This window comes from Pseudophryne corroboree, chromosome 2 (genome assembly GCF_028390025.1).
Source record: "Pseudophryne corroboree isolate aPseCor3 chromosome 2, aPseCor3.hap2, whole genome shotgun sequence".
NCBI lineage: Eukaryota > Metazoa > Chordata > Amphibia > Anura > Myobatrachidae > Pseudophryne > Pseudophryne corroboree.
In genome coordinates this window covers 441,817,891-441,837,564 of record NC_086445.1, presented here as the reverse complement: position 1 = coordinate 441,837,564, position 19,674 = coordinate 441,817,891, and the positions used below count along the sequence as shown (strand labels likewise).

Genomic DNA, 19,674 nt, shown 5'->3' with positions numbered 1-19,674 from the left:
GCTCGCACGTTACGTATATTGGCTCACGGAGTCCTGCGTATTAGCGTGTGGTATGAGTTAATACGGTAGCGTACGCATTCGCATGGAAAAGCCACAAAGACATATCTGATATTTAATCCACATAGTGCATAATTTACACACAGCCTACACGCACCACACCAGCAAGTTACATTTACTTTGGAGTTATAGCAACAGAGGGATTCAACTTTACAGGATATGAGGGGACAGAATTAGGTTAGGAGGTGGTGTTTGGTATCCAGCTGTACAGTATTTCAAGGGCAATATTCCGATGGCAGTTTGCAGATAGTAGCATGCTCCTGCGCATAGATATGCACAAGAGTACAATATTAATATCACACTGTATTTACTGTACTCTTGATATTCGGCGGGAACCCAGTGGAGGACATCTGCAAGTGCACCTGGACCAGGCATCGCCACCTATTCAAACCCACCTATGACCCCTCATGTACTGTAAATGACCAGTCCTTTGACCTATGGATGAAGAGATTACAGTATCCTTTGTTTCACACTTTTGACTATTGTATAAAAGCCAAGCCGCCTGGCCGTTCGAAAACATTCTGTGAAGGTCATCTATCCAGATTGACTGAGGACCGGAACCGGGTGGCGCAGGCGAACAAACGTATGTATCCATTGATTGTAGCCTTTTCTCTTATGTTATTGTATTTCTGTTGTACCCCCTTTTAAGTAAATATTGGTTGCTGGGTTGGACCTCAACATTACATAAACAATTGGTGTCGCATTTCCTTTTTCTGAAAGGGGTTATAAAGTGTATTACGCCGCACGTGTAGCTACTTTGTGCTTACAGCGTGACGGCATGCTTACGCAACCTGTACGCATTTCATAGGGGCTTTACACACACTCACTTAGCGGTCGCAGCGGCCTGAACATTTGTGCATTTAAGGTATTGCTTTTCTTTCCTGAAAGTTAATCGAACTTAACATGACATGGATGTATGGGAACATAAGTGCATAGACACAAGGGGCTGTGACCCAGAGACAAGCTCAGTAAAACCAACATATGGTGGAAACAGGATGGCTGACGGTGGTCTTCAGTTTGCCGGCTGTCTAGATCCCGGCGCACAGTATACCGGCGCCGGAATCCCGGCAAACCGACACTTTTTTTCCATCTTGGGGGTCCATGACCCCCCCTGGAGGGAGAATAGATAGCGTGTCCGCCACCGTGCCCGCAGCGTGGCAAGCGCAGCGAGCCCGCAAGGGGCTTATTTGCGCTCGTCCAGCTGTCGGTATGCCGGCGGTCTGGATTCCGGCACCGGTATGCTGGTCGCCGGGAGCCCGGCCACCGGCATACCCTACTACTCCCGATGGCTGACAGTATATTTTTTAAAATCTTTTTTATTACATTTTTCAAAAAATTACAACTTCCAGTACTTACTAATCTGTAAGCTTGACAATAAGTAATGATTACATCCAAATCTTCCAACAAACAAATCAGGGCAGGTATCCAACTTTCTACAGTATACATGCACAGTAATATTCAAATCTAGTTCACGTTCTTGAATAATACAGAGAGAGAACAAGTAACCTACTAAGGGTGCCGACAGCTGCCCTTAAAGTTTTATTTAGCACAAATTATCAAGCCATTTTTTTGGCTTGTTTTTTAAACGAGTGTTCCACACAGGCTGTGTATCCGGGTTATGTATTGCTCAAAAGAAAGGCTTACAGATATGTCCACTTACATCTAGCCTCCCTGTAAGTTAAACAGCCTTTTTAGTCACACCCTGAGCATCTTTTTGTGCGACTTTGTCTTAAAATGCATCTTATTCGCAAAGCGACGTGGATAGTACTTAAAGGCAGCTTTTGCTGATTTAAAATATGTGGCATGCCTAAATTCTGTGTGCGAACGCAGCTGTATCTACATACGAAATACTGGAACGTACTGTAAAGTACCATTTTGTATGCAGGGGTATGAGGACAAATCTATAGGTTGTCCTAAATATTATGTTCTGTATGTTTTTTTTTCAGGTTGATCCTTTATACAAGGGGTGATTTTTATGATACAGTTCTGACTGACACTATGGCATCTTTCAAAAAAATAACGATGACCTTTTACTCTGTTAATGTTAAAAAAAAAAAAAAAAAAAGACTTTATGCTAGCTGAAAGACTGCATACCCTCCAATATTTTACACATGAAAACCGGTAGAAATTAGGAATGGGGGGGTGGCCACGCCCCCTTTCCTATACTTTCAATGTTAATTTGGAGAGTCAAAATTTGCACAAAGCCCTTTCTGGCAGGTATAGACCCAGTGGCGTAACTAGAAATTTTTCTCCCCCCAAGCCAAAAAATCCTTCGGCCCCCCCCATACCCCCGGTATTTGGCACTAGCAAAGGTAGAAAAATGCGCGCGCCTGCGGCGCGCGTCGGCAAAAAGGGTGTGTGGCTTTGTCGAAATGGGCGTGGCTTTGCGTGGAGGGCTTGGCATTGCAGGAAAAGACTACCTTATACCCCAGTTTTGCAACCTGCACGCCCAGACGTTGGCCACCACAGGAAAGAAAAAAAATCCTGATTCATGCCCCTTACATTATTTGTCATTTTTCCTCCTTATAGTAATGCCCAGTATACATTATGCCACATACTGCAATGGCCCTTAGACATTATTCCACACACAATAATGCACATGACACAATATGCACACACTGTAATGCCCCAGACACATTATGCCACACACCGTAATGCCTGTGACACATTATGACAGGAATCGCAATGCCCGTTATACATTATGCCACACACTGCAAGCCCCTGATACATTATAGCACATACAATGTCTGTGACACAGTATGACACACACCACAATGATCCTGAGACATTACATACCACAATGCCCGTGATATAGTATACAACACACCGTAATGCCTGATACATTATGACACACACCGCAATGTCCGTGATACATTATGCCACACACCATAATGCCCATTACACATTAAGTTATACAGTAAGGCTTCTAATTACTTTTAAATTACCTGCTCGTTGCCAGGGGTTTCATGCTCTTGGTTCCATGCACGGTGCCAGGGGTTTTCATGCTCAGGGTGTCATGCTTGTTGCCAGGGGTTTCATGCACTGGGTGTCATGCTCGTTGCTAGGGGGTAGTGCTTGTTGCTAGGGCCATGCTCCCAGTGCCACATATGCCCCCAGTGCCAGATATTCCCCCACAGTGCCAGGTATATGCCCCTAGTGCCGGATATTCCCCCACAGTGCCAGGTACATGCCCCCGGTGCCACATATACCCCCCCCCCAGTGCCACATATGCCCCCTCAGTGCCTGCTCCCCCCAGTGCCATATATTCCCCCACAGTGCCACATATGCCCCCTCAGTGCCTGCTCCCCCCAGTGCCAAATATTCCCCCACAGTGCTAGGTATATCCCCACAGTGCCAGGTATATGCCTCCAGTGCCAGATCTTCCCCCCACAGTGCCAGGTATATGCCCCCAGTGCCAGATCTGCCCCCACAGTGCCAGGTATATGCCCCCAGTGCCAGATCTGCCCCCACAGTGCCAGGTATATGCCCCCAGTGCCAGATCTGCCCCCACAGTGCCAGGTATATGCCCCCAGTGCCAGATCTTCCCCCCACAGTGCCAGGTAAATGCCCCCAGTGCCAGATCTCCCCCCCACAGTGCCAGGTAAATGCCCCCAGTGCCAGATCTCCCCCCCACAGTGCCAGGTATATGCCCCCAGTGCCAGATCTGCCCCCACAGTGCCAGGTATATGCCCCCAGTGCCAGATCTCCCCCCCCCCCCCACAGTGCCAGGTATATGCCCCCAGTGCCAGATCTGCCCCCACAGTGCCAGGTATATGCCCCCAGTGCCAGATCTTTCCCCCCCCACAGTGCCAGGTATATGCCCCCAGTGCCAGATCTGCCCCCACAGTGCCAGGTATATGCCCCCAGTGCCAGATCTTCCCCCCACAGTGCCAGGTATATGCCCCCAGTGCCAGATCTGCCCCCACAGTGCCAGGTATATGCCCCCAGTGCCTGATCTTTCCCCCCCCACAGTGCCAGGTATATGCCCCCAGTGCCTGATCTTTCCCCCCCCACAGTGCCAGGTATATGCCCCCAGTGCCAGATCTTCCCCCCACAGTGCCAGGTATATGCCCCCAGTGCCAGATCTTCCCCCCACAGTGCCAGGTATATGCCCCCAGTGCCAGATCTGCCCCCACAGTGCCAGGTATATGCCCCCAGTGCCAGATCTGCCCCCACAGTGCCAGGTATATGCCCCCAGTGCCAGGTATATGCCCCCAGTGCCAGATCTGCCCCCACAGTGCCAGGTATATGCCCCCAGTGCCAGATCTGCCCCCCACAGTGCCAGGTATATGCCCCCAGTGCCAGATCTGCCCCCCACAGTGCCAGGTATATGCCCCAAGTGCCTGCTCCCCCGCGCCCCCCCCCCCCCCCCCATGTGTTGGAGGGACACGGAGCGCATCGCGCGTCTCTTCTGTGTCCCTCCTGGCTCTCCCCCGCTGGTCTAATAAAAGAAGTGCCGGTTCGTGAGCCAATCAGAGCTCACGAACGGCACTTCCTTAGACCGGCCGGGGGAGAGCCAGGGAGGGACACAGGAGAGACGCGCGATGTGCGTTCCGTGTCCCTCCAACACAGGAGGGAGGGAGAGGAGACCACAGATTGACATGCGGACGCTCGTCCGCATGTCAATCTGTTCTAAGTCAGTGGCGCCCCCGCAGCCCCTCGCCCCCAAGCCACCGCGAGGACTGCGGGGGCAGTAGTTACGCCACTGTATAGACCAGAAAAAAAGGTGCAGTTGGAGAGTACGAGACTGCTTTGGGAGAAGTACAAGGATATATTTGTTTATATAATATAACCATAAAGACACTGAAACACTAGGCTTAATGGATTTTATAACAAAGGTTTGCAAGAAAGCTGATCTGAGATCATTACTGTAACTATATTCTCTTTTGGTCGGTAATTTATTTTGCCACGTCACTTTATGCATTTTTAATTTTACATGGTGACCAATGATTGCTATGCTAGTCTCATTCAGGTACTATAGACACTGAGATGAACTGTGATGAGGTAGTGTATTGAAATCAATTATACATTTTTCTTTTACTTTCTACAGGTTCAAGACTGGTCAAATAAACGGTGATTTACTGATCTACCATGTTCTGTTGACTTTAAAGCCATATTATGCCAAGCCATATGAGATAGTGGTAGATCTCACTCACGCTGGGCCCAGCAATCGCTTCAAGACAGACTTCCTTTCTAAATGGTTTGTGGTTTTCCCTGGCTTCGCTTATGAAAATGTTACTGCAGTCTATATCTACAACTGTAACTCCTGGGTGAGGGAATATACAAAGTACCATGAGAGACTATTAACTGGTCTGAAAGGCAGCAAGAGGCTAATTTTCATTGATCCATCAGGAAAGTTAGCTGAGCACATAGAGCATGACCAGCAGAAACTCCCAGCTGCCACACTTGCTTTAGAAGAGGACCTGAAGCTATTCCATAATGCACTTAAACTGGCCCACAAAGATACTAAGGTGTCTATAAAAGTAAGTAGCCATTTATGTTAGTGTTTATGTATGTTGCTGTGTGTAAATATATGTAATAGAGTGAGAGGTTTACATTACTATGAGCATGGCTGCAACTGGTGTGGAACACAATAACGTACAGACCTTTACAACCATAAGAGCCTTCAATTTATTAAGTGCTACATGAGGCCATTGCTGCTTTGTGTACCAGGTACTGTACTGTACTGTCCTACATCTTACTCCATTCTAGACAGCAAAACAAAGGTTAATTGTTTAAAGACCAATCAAAGATAAGTGTGTGTATATATACCTTTTATAAGGTATGTGTTTTATGATTTGTGGTATTGTTCGCGCTTGGGCCCCGAAACGTCGGATCACTTTTGTGTGAAATACATTTGACAGTCTCAGAGTGCCGCTTTATTTTGTTCTATGTATGTATGAATGTATGTATGTATGTATGTATGTGTGTGTGTGTGTATATATATATATATATATATATATATATATAAATCTTTGTGTGGTTCGGTTATTGTGTTGTCAGCCAAGACTGGCTGACTTTTTAAGGTACCAAGTTGGCTCTCTTCTGGTGGGCTATTTACCCCTTCCTTCTTACCCTGTGAGTCCCCTGTGTTCCTGCAGTTGGGGTGCTACCTCTTGGGTTGATTGCTGAGGTTCTAGGTTCACTTTGCCATATGGAGGTGTCCTCCCACTGCTCATGGCCTGACCTGGAGGTCTTCCTGCACAACTCTAGATACTGGACTCCCATTTGATTATTTTTCCTGTGTTCTGGAGCATCCAGAGCCTGCTCCCACCTCATTGTCTCCCCCTTGTTTATATTGCCATAGCCATGCACACCCAACCTCCTCCTGTTTGCCTGCATTCTGTGGACATTTTTTTTTCCTTGTGCCTATTACATTTCCTGTATTTTACGATTGTTTGCCTGCATCCTGTTAATATATTTTCTGAATATATCCTCTGCTAATGTAGGAGAAAAGTCTGCTTCACCTTTGCAATATTATGTCCAATGTGTTTTCTCCTCCACTCCAAATTCAATTAAGTAATCCTGCAGTGCAACTATTTACTATTTTTTCCACGTGCAAACAGTTGTCTGCTCTTTTAACACATATTAGACTTACAGGGCCATGAACTTTTCTACTAATTAGTTATGCCCTGAACACTTACCAAATGGCGACTTAGTTCTTTACTGAGGGACCACTTCTCTTGATGAACCATCTTTATTGCTAATTTGCTGAATCTTGACAGCGACTTCTTACTTGCGTTCTCCTATGCCCTACAAGTTTCCTATGAGGAAGGATAAGAAAACCAAATCTAAATCAGAATTGACAGGACAGATATCAAAGTCTACATGAGAGGTTGCCATTTTTTCTCTTCCTCTCCAGATAGACTGTCTTCAGCAGAGGTCCTGCAGCTCCCCTGTCACCTACTTTCTGCCAGGAGATCAGCGAACTGCTCATTCATATTAAGTTGCTTCCTTTTATACACTATTTCTAGTCTTTAGAAAATAAACTCCAATCCACAATAAATTAAACGTGGCTGCTATACAAACTGACATGGAGCAACTTACAGATAGCAATGCCAACCTGTATTACTACGTGGAGTTTTGTGAAAATATGCTTATTCAGTTTAGTGGAAATTTTTGAAGCCCTGCATGGATAATTTACAGTACTGGTCTTCGCAATAGTCTGTTTGGGGACTCCCTGAGGACATTTTTCAGTCTAGCCTAATAGCTTTTCTCACAAAGTTCCTTGGTGAAATAGTAGGCTTAGACCTTAGCAGCGAAATCTTTGATATGGCATATTGAGCTCTCCAACCCATAGGGTCTTCCAGCTGACAGGCCCCGAGATGTTAACTGTAATCTTCATTACTGTAATGAAAAGGACGCCATCCTGAGGAAGATCTGTTAACTTGATGTGATAGATTTTAATGGCATCAAAATACAAATATTTCCTGACCTTTCATGGTACGTTCTGCAACAAGAAGACTCTGAAAACCCTTACCGACTATCTCGGCAAATGTGATTTGAAATTTCACTGGGGTTTCCCATCTAGTCTACTAGTTCCTTACAATGGAAAAGGCATATCGCTGCACACACCAGCAGATCTCTATATCGTCTTCCCCTCACTGGGAGAACCTTTTTTTACCAGAGTGGGAGGCTCTACACCATGGGTCTTCAACCTGCGGCCTTCCAGCTGTTGTGGAACTACACATCCCAGCATGCCCTGCCATTTTTTTACTATTAAGGCATGCTAAAACTGAGGCAGTGCATGCTGGGATGTGTAGTTTTACAGCAACTGTAGGGCCACAGGCTGAAGACCCATGCTCTACACTGTCAAGTGGAGATCCCTTCCCTCTCCTTGGTTGAGGGGTCATGGCTAGGAAGTCTCATGTTCGAAGCAACCTCTGTCTGAGCCTCACTCACCTGATGCAACCTATGGTGAGATTGTTCCTGCTTATCACTTTTAGCTATACAGCAGACTTTCTTTTGCATGTTATCAGTTTGTCAGGTTATACCATATGGTTATTCCTAGTTTTCTGCACTCCTAACATAAAGCATATGTTTAAATTCCATTTTTATCTATAGACCAGGTTTGTTTGTTTTTTGGTATTCCATTTTATTTATATTACAATGTTTATTTAATTGTAACCTGTTCTACTATGTTTTTACTTAATACAACAAAGCTATTTTACCTTACGGGTGATTACTTTTGCTGTCCCCCTGCGCCCCCACACTGCATTCCTTGTTAACCTGGACACAGAGTTAGCTTGCCTCTCTCAGGTACAATTTTTCTATGTTGTTATAGACTCAGTTTAACCATGTTTTTCAGTATTGTCTGTTTTTTTCGTTATGGTTTTGTTTCATATATCCATGTTTTTACTCCCATTTCCTTCTGTTCCCTTCCCTACATGGAGAGTACTTCTGGTTTGAGGCCTTATTTGTGATTAAGACCGTCCGCTCTTACTCAGCTACTTTATTATTGCTGGTCTTAAAAACACCCTATAAACACTATACATGCTAAGGGGTTAAATGTGCCTGTAAAAGATCCCAGTGACTCCGATTCCTTCGGGCAGAAAAAATTTTATTTGCTCTTGTACAAGAAACCCACTTTATATATGGCAATTCCCCATTGCTCAAGAATTTTTGTTTCAAGCATTTTGTAGGGACTGGGAGTTTATGACCGACCTTTTGAGATATTTAGGATTGGTGCCCATCTGTCTCCATAGGATCCCTGGCGCTTTAAGACTTCACAAGTGTCAGGGTAAATGGTTCATTATCTATCTGAGGCCGTTAAAATAAACAGTATGAGACAGGGTTGTCCACGAGCTCCTATTTCATTTGATTTCTGCAGATATGCATTTGCCAGAGCTATCCGTAAAATCCCTAATATTACTGTAATTTGATTAGCGGGTCAGGAATATAAATTAGATCTCTTCGTGGATGACCTGATGGCCCTGAGTACTGATCTAGTCATCTTGCACCTAATTTGCTGGATTATACAATTTTTAAAATTACTCTTAAATCTGTTTTGGCTGCACCTTTTCCCATGGTTGTAGGCTTTAAACACACTTTTCCCTTCTCCTGGCACCCCACATGGCTTAAATATTTGGCTGTCCAAATGATTAGAGATCTTTACCAATTATTTTCCTCTAACTTTACTCCTTTATGTAAGGCCATATGCTCTAACTATAGTATTTGGTGTTCTAAGCATCTGTCCTGGATTGGCAGGATGAATGTAGTAAAGATGAACACCTTTAAGGAAAATGTCATGCTTACTACAAACCCTACAGTTACATTATCCATCGTAGTTTCAGGCTATATTGTGACTCATTCATCAGTTTGTTTGGGGACGGTCACAACCTAGATTTAAACATGAAATTTTATACTGTAGTAAACATTTGAGTGGACTGCTTCTCCCTTGTGTTACAAATTACTATCATTCCATATTGCTACACCCTTTCCTTGAATAGACCCCCTACTAAAAATACTAAACAGTTGGTCACAATGAAGGAATGTTGTTTTTATTATACCATAGAAGTAGTCCCTTAGGCTCCCCAATGTTGTCTATCCCATAGTCACACTCACGCTACGTTGCTGGAGGAAGTTGAGTGTTTCTTCACATCTCATCATTAACTTCTCCTCTTGCAGCTTTCTTATATAATCCTAGTTTTGCCCTAGGTCTCCATATTTGTTCGCTTAAACTTTTCTCTTAAGCAGGTGTTTTCCGAGTCATCCAGTTGTGTGCTAGTTGGTCTTGCCCTCCTTCACAGATAAACAGGCATCCTAGCTTTTACAGCGTTCATACTTTTGGAATACCTACTCTAAACTCCTGTCTCTTTTGAGACCATTCCAGGCCCTTTGCCTTCTTTGAATCTCTATATTGGATGTGTAAGTACCAGAGACAAAAAAATAAATAAAATAAAAAATAGGATTTTAGTACCTACTGGTAAATCCTTTTCTCCTAGTCCGTAGAGGATGTTGGGGACTCCAAAAGGACCATGGGGTATAGACGGGATCCACAGGAGCTTGGTCACACTGAAAAGACTTTGACTGGGTGTGAACTGGCTCCTCCCTCTATGCCCCTCCTCCAGACCTCAGTTAGACTTTGTGCCCAGGACTGACTGGACACTCACTAGGGGAGCTCTCCTGAATTTCTCTAGAAAAGACTTTCTGTTAGGTTTTTTATTTTCAGGGAGACCTGCTGGCTACAGGCTCCCTGCATCGATGGACTGAGGGGAGAGAAGTCAGACCTACTTCTACTTAGTTAAGGGCTTTGCTTCTTAGGCTGCTGGACACCATTAGCTCCAGAGGGTTCGATCACTTGGTTCGCCTAGCTGCTTGTTCCCGGAGCCGCACCGTCACCCCCCTCACAGAAGCCAGAAGAAAGAAGCCGGGTGAGTATGCATTTTCATTTTTCACATTTTAGCGGGCTGAAGCGCGCCGGGAAGGGGCGGGGCTTAGCCGCACAGCTCACTAGCGCCATTTTCTCTCATCCACGCCGCTGCATAGAACGCTGGCCCGGGACCTCCAAGCTCCACTACAAGTATCAGGGAGCTAATCGGGGGGGGGGGGGGGGGGCACAGTTATTGGTGCATAATTATTGTTTGTCATAGCAGCGCTTTCAACATATATTGTTTTCTGGGATATATGAGCACTGGGGTGTAAACTGGCATACTCCCTCTGTGTTTCTCTATCTAGGCTTCCTTGTGGGTCTGTCCCCTGCTGAGGCTGTGTGGGTGTCGGTGTGTCGATACTCCGTGTCGGCATGTCTGAGGCTGAGTGTTATTCCCCGGAGGAGGTTGCTGGGGGAGCAGATGTGGGTCTGGAGTTGGCCATGTCGGCGCAGCCGACACCTGATTTACTTACAATGTTAAGTACGCTTAATACAAATGTGGCCTCTTTGTCTAAAAGGTTAGATAAATTGGAGTCTCAGACTCGGGTATGGAGGAAATCCATGGAGGATGCTTTGTCTCAGGTGCAGACCCCATCAGGGTCGCAAAAGCGGCCTTTTACACAGTTGGTAGATACGGATACCGACACTGATTCTGATTCCGATGTTGACTTCACTGAGGCTGCTTTACATCCACGGTTAGTTAAGAGTATTCAGTACATGATTGTGGCTATAAAAGATGTTTTACATATTTCTGACGAACCTGCGGTGCAGGAAACAAGGATTTGCTTGTTGAAAGGGAAAAAAACCTGAGGTGAAGTTTCCCCCTCATGAAATGAATACTCTTTGAGAAAAGGCTTGGGAGTCGCCGGATAAGAGGTGGCAGATTCCCAAGAGAATTTACATGGCGTATCCTTTCCCCTCTGATGACAGGGAAAAATGGGAGTCGTCTCCAAATGTCGACAAGGCTCTATCCCGGTTGTCTAAGAAGGTGGCGCTTCCGTCCCCTGACACGGCAGCTCTCAAGGATCCGGCAGATCGCAAGCTGGAGACGTCTCTGAAGTCCATTTTCGCTAATACGGGTGCATTGCTCAGACCTGCCGTGGCGTCTGTATGGGTGAGTAGTGCTATTGCTAAATGGGCTGAGAATCAGGTTGCGGATATGGATACACTTGATAAAGATAAAGTTCTTTTGACTCTTGGTTATATCAAGGACGCTGCGGATTACCTGAAGGATGCGGCGAGGGATGTTGGTCTCTTGGGATCAAGAGCCAATGCCATGGCGATCTCAGCCAGGAGGGCGCTGCGGATCCATCAATGGAATGCTGATGCCGACTCCAAGAGGGCTATGGAAGCTCTCCCCTTCAAGGGTAGTGTCTTGTTTGGTGACGGCTTGGCTGACCTGGTGTCTACCGCGACTGCGGGTAAGTCGTCTTTTCTTCCTTATGTTCCCACACAACAGAAAAAGGCACCACATCAACAGATGCAGTCCTTTCGTCCGAATAAATACAAGCGTGGAAAGGGTTCGTCCTTCCTTGCTTCAAAGGGTAGAGGAAGGGGACGAAAGTCGCCTGCAGTGTCAGGCGCCCAGGACCAAAAGTCCTCCCCTGCCTCTACCAAGTCCACCGCATGACGCTGGGGCTTCCCTGGGGGAGTCCGGACCGGTGGGGTGCCGTCTGCGGATCTTCAGTCAGGTCTGGGTTCAATCAGGCCTGGTTCCTTGGGTCCTAGATATAGTATCTCAGGGGTACAAGCTGGAGTTTCAGGGGGTGCCCCCTCACCGGTTTTTCATTTCAGCCTTACCAATGTCTCTTCCGGACAGAGAGGTGGTGCAGGCAGCAATACAAAAGCTGTGTCAACAGAGGGTTATTGTTCCCGTTCCCCCGTCCCATCGGAGGGAGGGGTTCTACTCGAGCCTCTTTGTGGTACTGAAACCGGACGGTTCGGTCAGACCGATTCTGAACCTAAAATCCCTCAAGCCATACTTGAAAGTTTTCAAGTTCAAGATGGAATCTCTTCGAGCTGTGATCTCCAGCCTAGAAGGGGGGGATTTTATGGCGTCAGTAGACATAAAGGATGCCTACTTACACGTCCCGATATATCCTCCGCATCAAGCCTTCCTCAGGTTTGCGATACAGGATTCTCATTACCAATTTCAGACGTTGCCGTTTGGGCCTTCCACGGCCCCGAGGATTTTCACCAAAGTCATGGCGGAAATGATGGTTCTCCTTCGCAAGCAAGGGGTTACAATTATCCCGTACTTGGATGTTCCCCTGATAAAGGCAAGGTCCAAGGAACGGTTGCTGAGAAATGTGAATTTGTCTCTGTTGGTTCTGCGACAATACGGTTGGCTGCTAAATTTGCCAAAGTCTCAGTTGATTCCGACCACTCGGTTGCCCTTTCTGGGCATGATTCTGGACACGGGCTTACGGAAGGTGTTTCTTCCGGAAGACATATCTCTGGAACTGCAGACGATGGTCAGGGAGCTTCTGAGGCCGAAAAATGTGTGTCGATTCATCAATGTACTCGGGTTCTGGGGAAAATGGTTACGGCGTACGAAGCCATTCCGTTTGGCAGGTTTCATGCCCGGGTGTTTCAGTGGGATCTGCTGAGCAAGTGGTCCGGGTCTCACCTGCACATGCATCGGAAGATAAGTCTATCTCCCAGGGCCAGGATTTCTCTCCTTTGGTGGCTACAAAGTTTTCACCTCCTAGGAGGGCGCCGATTCTGTATCCTGGATTGCGTCCTGTTGACAACAGATGCAAGTCTCGGAGGCTGGGGCGCAGTCACCCCGGGAAGAAATTTCCAGGGGAAATGGTCACTCCCGGAATCTTGTCTCCACATAAATGTTCTCGAGTTAAAAGCCATTTACAACGGCCTGCTACAAGCAAGAAGCCTTCTTCAGGGTCGGCCTTTCCTGATACAGTCGGACAACATAACAGCGGTGGCGCATATAAACCGTCAAGGCGGAACAAGGAGCAGGGCGGCTATGGCGGAGGCCACAAGAATCCTTCGCTGGGTGGAACAGCACGTGAGCGCTCTGTCAGCAGTCTTCCTTCCGGGAGTGGACAACTGGGAAGCAGACTTCCTCAGCAGACACGATCTCCATCCGGGAGAGTGGGCTCTTCACCAAGAGGTATTTGCAGAAGTGACGAAGCGTTGGGGAACTCCGCTGATCGACATGATGGTGTCTCGCCTCAACAAGAAGCTTCCGAGGTATTGTTCCAGGTCAAGGGACCCCTGAACCAGTGCAGTGGATGCCCTGGTAACTCCGTGGGTGTTTCAGTCGGTGTATGTGTTCCCTCCGCTTCCTCTCATTCCAAAGGTGCTGGGACTCATTCGACGAGCAAGAGTGCAAGCGATTCTTGTCGTTCCGGATTGGCCAAAAAGGGCCTGGTTTCCAGATCTTCAGGAGTTACTTGTGGAAGATCCTTGGCCGCTCCCTCTAAGAGAGGACCTGTTATTGCAGGGACCATGCGGGTTTCCAGACTTACCGTGGCTGCGTTTGACAACATGGAAGTTGAGCGACAACTCTTAGCTTGGAAAGGTATTCCCGGGGAGGTCATTCCCACTCTCCTTAAGGCGAGGAAGGAAGTTACGGCGAAACATTATCACCGTATTTGGAGAGAGTATGTTTCATGGTGTGAGACTAAAGCTGCTCCTGCAGAAGAATTTCACTTGGGTCGGTTTCTTCATTTTTTGCAGGCAGGCGTCTATGCCGGCCTGAAATTGGGTTCCATCAAGGTGCAGATTTCGGCTTTATCTATCTTCTTTCAGAAGGAATTGGCTGTTCTCCCTGAGGTTCAGACTATTGTGAAGGGAGTGATGCATATCCATCCCCCGTTTGTGCCCCCGGTGGCACCATGGGATCTTGACGTGATCTTACAGTTTCTTATGTCTTCCTGGTTTGAACCTTTGCGTAGGGTTGAGTTAAAGTTTCTCACTTGGAAGGTGGTCATGCTCTTGGCTCTAGCATCTGCCAGGCGGGTGTCTGAGTTGGCGGCCTTATCTCACAAGAGTCCGTACTTGATCTTCTATTCGGATAAAGCGGAATTGAGGACTCGTCAACAATTTCTGCCGAAGGTGGTTTCGACGTTTCACATTAACCAACCTATTGTGGCACCTGTGGCTACAGATGCTGTGGCAGTTCCAAAGTCTCTTGATGTTGTGAGAGCTTTGAAGATCTACGTCCCCAGAACGGCGGTGGCCAGGAAAACAGAGGCGCTGTTTGTCCTGCATGCTTCCAACAAGATTGGTCATCCTGCTTCAAAGCAGACTATTGCACGCTGGATCTGTAGTATGATTCAGCAAGCTCATTCTTCGGCTGGGCTACCGGTGCCGAAATCAGTGAAGGCCCATTCTACCAGGAAGGTGGGCTCATCTTGGGCGGCTGCCCGAGGGGTCTCGGCACTTCAGCTTTGCCGAGCAGCTACATGGTCGGGTTCAAACACCTTTGCTAAGTTTTACAAGTTTGATACCCTGGCTGTGGAGGACCTCATGGTTGCTCATTCAGTGCTGCAGAGTCGTCCGCACTCTCCCGCCCGTGTTGGAGCTTTGGTATAGACCCCATGGTCCTTTTGGAGTCCACAGCATCCTCTAGGACGTAAGAGAAAATAGGATTTTAGTACCTACCGGTAAATCCTTTTCTCCTAGTCCGTAGAGGATGCTGGGCGCCCATCCCAGTGCGGACGGTTACTTGCAGTGTATTCTTACTAGTTGCATTGGTTTACACACGGGTTGTGTATTTGTTGTTTCAGCTTGTTGCTGTAGTTAACTTCATACTGTTATCTGGTTTACTGTTACTCCGGTTGTACGGTGTGTTGTGGTGTGGGCTGGTAGGTTCTAGCCCTTAGTTTGAACAAAAATCTTTTCCTCGAAATGTCCGTCTCTCCTGGGCACAGTTCCTGTAACTGATGTCTGGAGGAGGGGCATAGAGGGAGGAGCCAGTTCACACCCAGTCAAAGTCTTTTCAGTGTGCCCAAGCTCCTGCGGATCCCGTCTATACCCTATGGTCCTTTTGGAGTCCCCAGCATTCTCTACAGACTAGGAGAAAAGGATTTACCGGTAGGTACTAAAATCCAAATTTTTTTTTTTTTTTTTATGTTTTTTTGTCTCTGGTACTTACACATCCAATATAAAAAAAAATTTGGTCTCCTCCTTATCAGGAAACCATCTCCCTCATCAAATTTGCTCCTAGCTACTTGTGTAGGTTGTATATAACTGACTCATCATCTTCTTCTCCTGCCGTTCCCTTCTGGACTCCAGTCTGGTTGTTGCTCTATGAACTGCAACTGCCCTCAGTGCAAAATCTAAGATCCATATCTGTTTTTATACTCCATGACCTCAGTGATATTTAACAGATTCAATCACACCCTCCTCCTGCAAATTCTCCATTCTGTTGGATTCCATAGGACTACACTCTAACCTGCTTGTCTGTGCACTCTTTATCTATTCCAACTACCGCTCCCTGTGTACTGTAAGGATCTGTCCTTTGTCCCTTCTCAATTTAGCTTTTTTTGCTTGGAGAATTAATCTGCTTCTTTGGTATCCATTCCTACCTTTATACGAATGACATTTAAATGTACATCTCTTCCTCTGATACTTACACACCCATCAATTCCAGCATCACCAACTTTCTCCTCATGGATGACTTAGCTCGTCCTTAAACTCGATAACTTTAAAACAGAGATCTTCCCCTCTTTCTCCTCCCCCTCTCTACTCAGGTCTGCAAATTACTGCCTCTTCCCCTCTAGTAGCACTTCCAGTGCCGGCCTTCAGGTCTTCTCTTGCGCTGTACTAACTACTGGAATGCTCTCCCACACTCATACTCTCCTATCCTTTCATTCTTTAAGTGTTGCCTCTATACTCCTCTTTTCATTGAAGCCTACCACCTCACTGGCTAACTCCCCATCTTTTACACACCACAGCCATACCCACATTTTCACTGTGTCCTTTCATGTTCCCTCTAAAATGTAAGATCGCACAAGCAGGGCCCTCTCTCTATCTTTATATATAACAACATTTTTCTGTATTTGATCTATGTACAAAGCTACAGAACCCTTGTTGAGCCATATAAATATAATAATCATTGATGTAAAAATACATTTGCTGTAGCCATTAAATTAATGGTGTTTTTCAAGGTAATCTCAGAAACCTGACACCTACCTGGCTGTGGTATTTATGCTTTCTCACCCTCTGTAAGGCTTCTTTTTTTATTTTTATTTTGGCTTTGTCATAATATGTAATCCAGCATTTATTATAAACATGTTTTTGTTTTGTTTTAGGTGGGTTCCACAGCTGTCCAGGTCACTTCAGCTGAGAGGACGCGGGTTCTGGGGCAGTCCGTGTTTCTGAATGATATATACTATGCGTCTGAGATTGAAGAAATCTGTTTAGTGGATGAAAATCAGTTTACACTAACTATTGCCAACCAAGGAACACCTCTCACATTCATGCATCAGGAGTGTGAAGCCATTGTACAATCTATAATTCACATACGGACTCGATGGGAACTGTCACAGCCAGATTCCATCCCCCAACACACTAAGATACGTCCAAAGGATGTTCCGGGAACACTACTTAACATTGCATTACTCAACCTAGGAAGTTCTGATCCAAGTCTACGGTAGAAATACATTTATCACTATACACTATACTGTTATTCACATACAATATGCGTTTTATTATTTTACATTTCTCTGGTTTCTTCTTTATGTACACAGACTGCAGGTGCATCATTTTACAGCAGTTTTCGTGCTCAACATATTTCATACAATTTTAGATTTCTTTTCAATATTTATTTTGTACAGTGCTTAGCCAATAGTATGAGGGAACCATTGCTAATTAGTGTTTGCCAATTTCAGCCAAATACATTGCTAAAAATGTGCATAAAATCAAGGAAACAGCAATGCAGTCTCTGTGGTGAAACATTGGCAGTACAGTACAATGCATTGTACTGAAGAGTGACTTTCATCATGGAACTGTTATAATCAGATTTGTTCACCACTGCCCTGGTTATTGCTAAGTGCTTTTTTAGTGAAGTGGAAACCTCTAGGAATAGCAGTTTACGCACAAATCAGGCCACACAAGCTCACAGTACAGGTCCACCAAGTGCTGAAGGATGTACTGCATAAAAATCATATGTGCTTGGCTGCAGCGCTCACTACAGAGTTCTATGCTGCCTCTGGTAGCAACGCGAGTACAAGAACTGTTCATTGGGAGCGTCATGGATTGTATTTCCATGGCCAAGCTGCCACACAAGCTTCAGATTACCATTTGTAATGTCAAATGTTACCTAGATTAGTACTACCATTGGACTTGGAATGACTAATCACATTTCCTAATCTCTATCTGACATGAATGCCAGGAGAATGCTGCTTACTTGAATGTGTACTGCCAACTGTAAAGTTTGGTAGTGGAGAAATAATGGTTTGGCCTGGGTCCCTAGGTTCCAGTGAAGGGATAGTTCTAATGTTTCGGCATAAAGTTGCATTCAAGGGTTCCCAAACTGCAGTCCTGAAGTTCTATAAAGAGGTCATGTTTTGTGGCTTTCTTTAATCATGCACAGGTGTATTAATCTATATCACTGGTTCAGTAATTATCCTACCTGCTTCCACAGACAGAATTCCTCAAAACATGACTTGGTAGCAGGTTTGGAGAAAGCTTTTCTGTTTCTTCATGGTTGTGCCCCTGTGTACAAAGTGAGGTCCATCCAAAAATGGTTTATCAAGTTTTGTGTGGAAGAACTTGACTGGGCCTCGCATAGCTCTGTTCTCAACCCTACTGAAAAACTTTTGGATCAACTGGAACAGTGACTGAGAGCCTTGCTCATCACCTTGGCATGTTCATAGTAATAATACTTTTGTGGTTGATTGGAATGAAATCACTACAGTCATATTCAAGATCTCTGGGAAAGCTACCTCAGAATACTGATGACTTTGGAAAGATTTTTAACAAGCACATATGGGTGAAATGTTCAGGTGTCCACACACTTTTGTTCATGTAGTTTATCTGTTGCGACTAATAGCAACTACTGTGAAGAGTTGAGGAAACATTTCTCTAACGCTATCATTAGTTGCTGTGTTATCTCTGCATTGAGATAAACTAATCCCTTGCCATTCCAGCTCATAAATTTGTGTTACTGCAGGGTGCTACATCAGTAGATATTGTATATACAGATGTGTCCTCATTCACCTAGCCTCAATATTCCATGTGGTGCGAGTGAACAGCCAGATCCAAAGGCGCTGTGCGTATTTCATCTGAAAATGCATCTATGGGGTATATTCAATATGAGTCGGATCCATTCCGACATGCAGTTGTTGGAATGGATCCGACACCCCTATTCAATGGATGGCCAAATCCGACTGTCAGATTTGGCCGTACACAGGGTCCTATCAGGCCTTTGCGGTCAGCGGATGCGCTGACAGCAGCGGCCAGGGGACCAGAGATCGGCAGCCGTGAGCGGGAGGGGCTGGCTGCGGGGGACATCTGTGGAGCGCCGGGGGGAGGCGCTGCAGGAAGAGAGGGGCTGCGGGTGTGTGCAGAGATCGGCGGCTGGCAGAGGGGGAACATGTCTGCGGCGGCGGGGGGAAGCGCTGCAGGGAGAGGGGTGCCTGGCCGGGGATGGCCAGGCACCTCTCTCCCTGCGGTGCCTTCCCCCACCACCGCAGACATGTCCCCCGCTGGCCGCCGATCTCTGCTTCCCAGCCGCCCGCAGCACCGCTCCTCTCCTTCCCTCAATCCGACTTGTTTTCAAGTCGGATTGAGTTTGTCAGAAAGGGGACCAAAACCTGTCGGATTTGACACAATTTCCGACAGAAGCACGTGGATCGACGTCTATTCCGCCGATCCACGAATTTTCCAACAAGTAGGGAATTCCCGACTTGTAGGGAAAAAATCAGCCCCTATTGAATAGGTTGGAACCCCTTCCGACCTATTTCCGTCGGAAGCTGCCGTCTTTCCGAGAAGACAACAGCTTCCGACAGTTATTGAATACACCCCTATGTCGCAGTGCACTGTGACGCAACGGATGAATTTGATATGCAACACCTATATATCTGTGTTGACTGTCTGTATACAAAGTACAATGGAAGTGGGATAAAGCTACAGCTGCTGCATCGTAGCACTTCGTATGCAGATTCAGATGCTCACAGATGTATAAGAGTCACATATAAAATGAATCAGCACAGTCTCATGGTGCGTCCTAGGCACATCACATTGTGACTAAAATACATTTTCAGGTGAAAAAG

The 19,674-nt window shown here is 46.2% G+C and overlaps 1 protein-coding gene across 9 annotated transcripts in view; it reads left to right on the top strand.

Moving 5' to 3' along the window:
• The window catches only part of NF1 (neurofibromin 1), a 738,710-nt gene that overhangs the window by 507,021 nt on the left and 212,015 nt on the right, over positions 1-19,674 (top strand). For all 9 annotated transcript variants that reach the window (XM_063953658.1, XM_063953661.1, XM_063953657.1 and 6 more), the window contains 2 exons: positions 5,108-5,540; positions 16,711-17,051. In XM_063953658.1, the coding sequence (XP_063809728.1) occupies positions 5,108-5,540; positions 16,711-17,051 (774 nt within the window). The remainder of the gene's footprint in view (positions 1-5,107; positions 5,541-16,710; positions 17,052-19,674) is intronic.